The following is a 6,222-nucleotide window of genomic DNA, read 5'->3' as shown; positions in this document are numbered from 1 at the left end:
AGAGATAGAAAGCTCAAGGGTAAAGTTATCCGTCGCTACTTGGTAAAATTTCAAAATTACCCATCACTTGATGCGAAATGGATGGAGGAAGGTGAACTGGCAAATTCACCTGGGATATTGCAACTTTACCTTGATGCTTTCTAGTTAGAGCCGATTGCGGTCCAGGCTCCTATAGGTAGTTCAGCAGAGCGAGCGTCTGGAGCATTACCTAGTGTTCGAGAGGGGGGTAGCACCTCCACTCCCTCAATATAGATGGGCTCACCGTGATTTCATGAGGTCGCTTGATGACACTATATGTTTCATCCGAGATACTGAGCTGACAGTATTTCTGCTGTGAGACTTCATGATATTGATGCATCTTGACTATTGATCGCCGAGGATCACATAGATTTTGAGCAGTGTATATGGATGGATGCATGCCTCTCCTAGCCATATTTTCACTATCTCTGTATACTATAGCTACGGCTTTCTTGTATACTCTTTTATGCTATATTTCATGCTCACTCCTGGGATCAGCAAACTATGGTTTGCTATTTCAAGAGAGGGGTATGTCACGGGGGCGTGAAATTCGAAGTACTTTAATGTACTACAAGACCGTAACAACTTTAGTTTAAAAGTCCAAGCATGGGCTTAATAATGTGTAATTAAACGCGGCATGGTACCTAGCACGTAAGCGTAATTAATCCCTAGGCCCAAAGGCATTCCAAGGAATTAAAAGAGTGGTTGTTGGGAAATGATGATGTGGCATTTTTACTGGGCCCCCTAGAGGGCCATGTACCTTCAGTGGCCCCCCTAGAGTTCCAGGTGGCTCTAGTGCCTTCTACATGCTCCTTTGCCATTCCTGGACCTTCCTGCGCCTTCTAAACTTCACATGTGTGGTTTTCTCTCTCATCTTCTCCCTTTGTTGAGATTTTGGACTAGTTATTCAGCCTCCTTCAGCTGAATTCCGTTTTTCTTCATAACTCCTCACTCGTTTGGATTCCTCGACTTCCGTTTGGCCCGATGGCTTCCCCTCTGCCTCCCCTTCATAGTGATATGCTTTTCCCTCCGTGCGTTTGGTAGAACGGGCAAAGCTGAGCACTTCTTTTGCTGGTCGAATTTGCAAAAGTGGCTTTTTCTGGACCTTTTTGCTTCTACTGCCTCTTGGGTCTCTCCTCTTGCAAAGCTATAGCTTTTTGTTGAATTTCGAGATGTCCCACGCACTGGTTGACTGGTTTTTCTCAATTTTGGAGGACTTTCCGACGATGAAACTTCTCCAAAACCTTCTCAATACATTCCTCTCTGAAGCATGCTTCCTTTGAGCCCAAGAACTCCCATTTCTTCGCGACAAAAGTACTTCTTTTCGCAATTTTCAGTGAAATTCTTGCTGGTCAGCTCTTGTAAATGCTCTTTCTTCATGCCTTTGCACTCCTCTTTGACTAAGGATGCAATTGGGCATTGGCTACTATGTCCTCTTGGAGATTGACTTGGTTCGAGTTTTCAAGGCTTGGTGAGTTGTGATTTTGCTGCTCCAATTTCTTTTTGCCATAAGCTATTGATTGGCCTCGTGTTCGGCCTCTTTCTTAGCTCATAGGTATCCAGGCAGTGCTACATGAGTCATTCTTTGGTTGGGTACTTTCCGATTTTATTTTGGAGCTTTGAAAAGCTTTGTGAATGACATCTGGAAACCACTCAAAGAGAGTGCAGTTGGGGTGCAGTGTGATTGCATCTGGACAGCCAATGGAATTGCACTCGGAAAAGAGAATGTCTTTGGATTGAGCCCATGGGTTAAGTGCACTTATGTGATGGTGTTCTATCTTGAAAGCCTTACGAAGGCTAAGTGAATTGGGGCTGCGTGCTCAGTTGCAAGGAAGGTCTCCCATATGCAACTTGTAATCATTTCACTGTGAAATATAAAGAAATACCGAAAGGGGTGCCATAGTGTTTGGGGCCAATCAGGTGCACTTGTCTATGTTTGTTGAGCAAGGACATTCTAGCCTCCATTTCTTTTTCAGTGGTTTTATTTGTGAACAAATGGATAAATGCCAAATGGTGATCTTGCAATGGTTAATGGCTGTGATATATGCTTTGTGAGCTGTAAATAAGTGATTAAAGGTTTAGTTCCACTACCCTCTGAGTGATTAGAGGCCAGTTTCAGGTGATGGGTGAAAAGGAAAAAGCAAAGTGCATGGGGGAGTGTAGGAGTCACATTTGACATAAAAAACTGATCAAGCACTCGCTGTCTGCAAGTATTAATGCAGTTGAGGAGCAAGTTTCCAGCTGCACCTTGCTTGCTGCCGACAAGCTGGTCATTTACCCTAGGCTGCTAAGCTGCTCGCTAATGGTGCCAAGAGGAGCGAGCAGGAGGGAGAGAGAAAATAAGGGAGCGTGGAGTAGACCGGGGGGGGGGGGCCGGGGAGGGGAGGGGAGGGGGGGGGTACACAAGGTTGCTCCGACAAAGGGAGTGGCCAAACCCTAATATGGGAATTAAGCAAAGAGCATGGAGACAGAACATGCTGAGAAGGGCTATGAGGAGAGGGGAGGGGGCCGGGGAAAGGGGGCGGGAGGCGGACGGGGCGAGGATTTTTATGTCACGGAGAGACCAAATATGATCTACGCCACTGAGGAAGCAAAGAAGGGTGACGAGAGGAATGGAGCGGGAACGCCAAATTCTGAGGGCTGCTATCATCTGTGTGACATGGATTACGGGTCATACATAGAAGACCCCAATTTCACCAGAGATCACCTCTAAGCTCCTCACATTAACCTTCCACTAGTGGTTGTAAAGGATTACAAGTGGCCTGAGAATGGTAGTTCAATATATATCGTAGTGTACGCAATAAATGAGAGTATTTTTTCCAAAGAAATATCAGCCGCAGAACAAAAATATGTTTATTGTCATTTAGGAGCTCGCGGATGGAAAGCTAATCCACAATCTGTCTTAACCCACATCAGACCAAACTATAAAAGATTCAAGAAAAGAGCCCAATGAGTCCATGTGCACAAACACAGACTCAAACAACAGGATCCACAACTCTAGCAAAAGTACAGACACATACGCAGATTCAGCATCCAATGGCCAGCTGCTTCCACTTACCCGCGATGATAAATGAAAAGAGAATTCTTGCGACATCATAACCCGCTCCCGTAACCGTAAACAAGCCACCACATTACATCGACGTTTTGTACCCAGATAAATTTAGAATTTGACTGTAGGAAAAGAAAACTGGGGCAAGACACGCCCATACAGGCTGCAGAAGAAATTGTCCTAAACAACGTTGCACTATTAACAACGTTTACTAAAACAAGGTCAGTAAGGCTGCTAAATTTCATGATAGACAACTGGCTGGAGTTCTGTAAGGCTGCTTTCATTCATGATGGACAATCATTGGGTGGCAGTTCACTCTTTGTTACCCCTGTTGATTTTCCTAGCTTGGATGGACTGTGTGGCAGTGTGGAGGATGTCATTTAGCTTTCCTGCTTTATAAATTTCCCGTCCTCAATCTTGGATCTGTCACATATCGGTCACATCTGCTATTTGTGTATCTTCCACGACTCCCACTCGATTGAGTACACTTTACTATCCCACCAATGTGTCAAACAAATGACATTTATGCCAACTTGTCCATATCAGGTATGAACTGTATCACAGGACCAGAAATGCATGTTTGCGCGACCATAAATCGATATGTTTACTTCTATCAAACGTGGAGGATAAATGATGAATTTGGGTTTCCCTAGGTCGAGTATTCTAACAATTTTTTTCTTCGTCGTAAGCTATATTAGAACAACTTTCACTACCTTGCATTTTCAGTTACACTCGAATAGTTTCCAAATGTGCTCCTGTTATATCTTTGGATAAGAGGGTAGATTCAATGGCCCTCTCAAACATGAGTAGACTTGTAAGTAACAACCCTTAAAATTATTCTCGCTAAATTTCATCGGAAAAGCTACCTGATGCATTTTCCACAGATCCGACTTTCATACAGAGTGACTTACTTCCTGCTCTGCCAGAGCAACGAATTCTTCACATCTAGACTTAGTTTCCGTTGATTATCAAAACCTACACAAGAGCGTCAAAGCTATGCTCCAAAATATGAAAGCTAAAATAAAAAGTTCCACACCACCGACACCACGCGTCGCTGATAAAGTTCCCTTTAAATATCAAAACCTACACACCAGCGTCAAAGCTATCTCCAAAATATCAAAGGTAAAAAGTACCACACCACCGACTAAGATATAGGGTCTGAGTACCAAAGTATTTTAGAACACACTCACACCTCGCTGATAACATAAGAGATCACGATTGCAAGGGACAACGTCCTGGTACTTCAACCAGCATGGAAACATTTATACGAATAATGTCTGAAGACTACCATAAGTTCCATACATCTTTGACCAAAAAACGGCCCATTACAAACGACAATCCAAAGCGGCCAGAGAGTAAGGCCTTTTCTCTCCAATATTAGGAATCACACAACACTCGCAGGACGCGAGTGTCGATACAGACCAAATCAAAACTATAAGTTTTAACAGTTAAGCAGACCTTTCAGCAAATCTCTCTACTTTTCTGTCACTCAAATTAATACCAACCATGGGTTCTCCCAAATCACAGCTCACCTCCGCAATGACACTAGGATCGTTGTAGTGAGTAACTGCCGAAACGATAGCTCTTGCACGTCGAGCAGGATCCCCGCTTTTGAAAATGCCTGATCCCACAAATACTCCGTCACAGCCCAGCTGCATCATCAGAGCCGCATCAGCTGGTGTAGCAACCCCTCCTGCCGCAAAATTAACCACCGGAAGACGCCCCAACTGCTTTGTCTGCCGGACGAGCTCGTACGGTGCAGCTATCTCCTTGGCAAAAGTGAACACCTCGTCGTCGTCCAGGCTTTGTAGCTTCCGAATCTCCCCGAGCACGGACCGAACATGACGCACCGCCTCGATGATGTTGCCAGTCCCGGCTTCTCCCTTGGTTCGAATCATGGCCGCACCTTCTACGATTCTGCGAAGGGCTTCTCCCAGGTTGCGGCATCCACAGACGAAGGGAACGCGGAAGTTGTGTTTGTTGATGTGGTTCACATCATCCGCGGGGGTAAGAACTTCGCTTTCGTCAATGTAATCGACGCCGATAGCCTCCAGTACTTGAGCCTCCACGAAATGCCCTATTCGTGCCTTCGCCATGACAGGAATGGTCACGGCATTCTTAATCTCTTTGATGAGGCCTGGGTCGCTCATCCTTGCAACTCCACCCTCTGCCCTGATGTCCGCAGGGACGCGCTCCAGCGCCATGACGGCAGCTGCACCGGCCTCCTCTGCAATCCTGGCCTGTTCCGCGTTAACTACATCCATGATCACACCACCTCTCAACATCTGAGCAAGCCCCACCTTGACAGCATAGGAGGACTTCTTGGGGTCAGCGATGGCGCCGTTTCCGTAGACTGTGACGACACCGTTGCTCGCCATGGTGGAGGGAGCCTCCTCAGCGAAGAGGCGGAAAAGCTCAAATCTGCATTCAACTACAAAAATTCAGCCCGGTCATCTACGTTAGGAAAGCATACAATAGCAGAACAACTATGCAGGAGTCTAACGGAGGCAGGGAAAAGGCGGACTAGAGATTGGGCTAAGAGCTGCTACGATTGGAAGCCCTTGGAGGATTAATGAAGAGGCGTTTCGAGGAAGCGGAGAGGCTGGCGAAGCAGGCAGCAGAAGATGAGTGGGTGGGAGAGGGTGTGATGGGCGCCGACTCTTATAGGAAAGTGATTCAGCTCAAAGTTCCTTTTAACGTTTTTCCAAATTCAAAAGATAAAAAGGGCGGTGGAGCTTTTTTCTCGAATTATGCTTTCATTCTGGTCCTATCCTGCCACGTGTCACTTCCATAGCCTTATGGCCTCGTGTGTCTCGACGCTCTACACGCTTCTCTTCAATCCCTCACTAGCTTGTGTCCACATTTCACTCACTATCACCCTCTCACGTTTAAGCAAACAATTTGAAAGCCCTCCTTGAGAATCACTTCCACAACACACAATGAGTCTCATCTCCAACTCTCATCATTCTCATCTCTTATACATCTTGATTTGCATCCCACCCAAAGCCATCAAAGGCCACCAACACGCATTGACCTCCTCATGATTTGTAGCATTTTCACAACTCACATTCTCTCCAAGATCAATCTTGTGCCTTTTAAATGCTCTTCTCAAACCAAATTCTACTGCCACTCCCTTTTCCTGAGCTCTTAGTGTG

At 45.8% G+C, this 6,222-nt stretch overlaps 1 protein-coding gene across 1 annotated transcript; it reads right to left on the bottom strand.

Annotated features, from left to right (window-relative positions):
* Positions 1–4,325: 4,325 nt before the first annotated feature.
* On the bottom strand, positions 4,326–5,733 carry LOC147903282 (putative pyridoxal 5'-phosphate synthase subunit PDX1). Its single transcript, XM_087373041.1, has 2 exons — positions 5,592–5,733; positions 4,326–5,488 (listed from the first exon to the last, which is right to left on the bottom strand). Exon 2 carries the CDS (start codon positions 5,443–5,445, stop codon positions 4,516–4,518), a length of 930 nt encoding a protein of 309 aa, XP_087229167.1. The 5' UTR covers positions 5,446–5,488; positions 5,592–5,733; the 3' UTR covers positions 4,326–4,515.
* Between the last annotated feature and the right edge of the window lie 489 nt (positions 5,734–6,222).

Source organism: Dipteris shenzhenensis, chromosome 3 (genome assembly GCF_047967505.1).
Source record: "Dipteris shenzhenensis isolate YYH24624 ecotype China chromosome 3, Dip_SZ_1.0, whole genome shotgun sequence".
Classification (NCBI taxonomy): Eukaryota; Viridiplantae; Streptophyta; class Polypodiopsida; order Gleicheniales; family Dipteridaceae; genus Dipteris; species Dipteris shenzhenensis.
This window is presented reverse-complemented; position numbering and strand designations above follow the sequence as displayed.

Excerpts from the sequence above, each read along its gene's own strand:
- LOC147903282 (XM_087373041.1), bottom strand. The coding sequence starts at position 5,445 with ATGGCGAGCAACGGTGTCGTCACAGTCTACGGAAACGGCGCCATCGCT.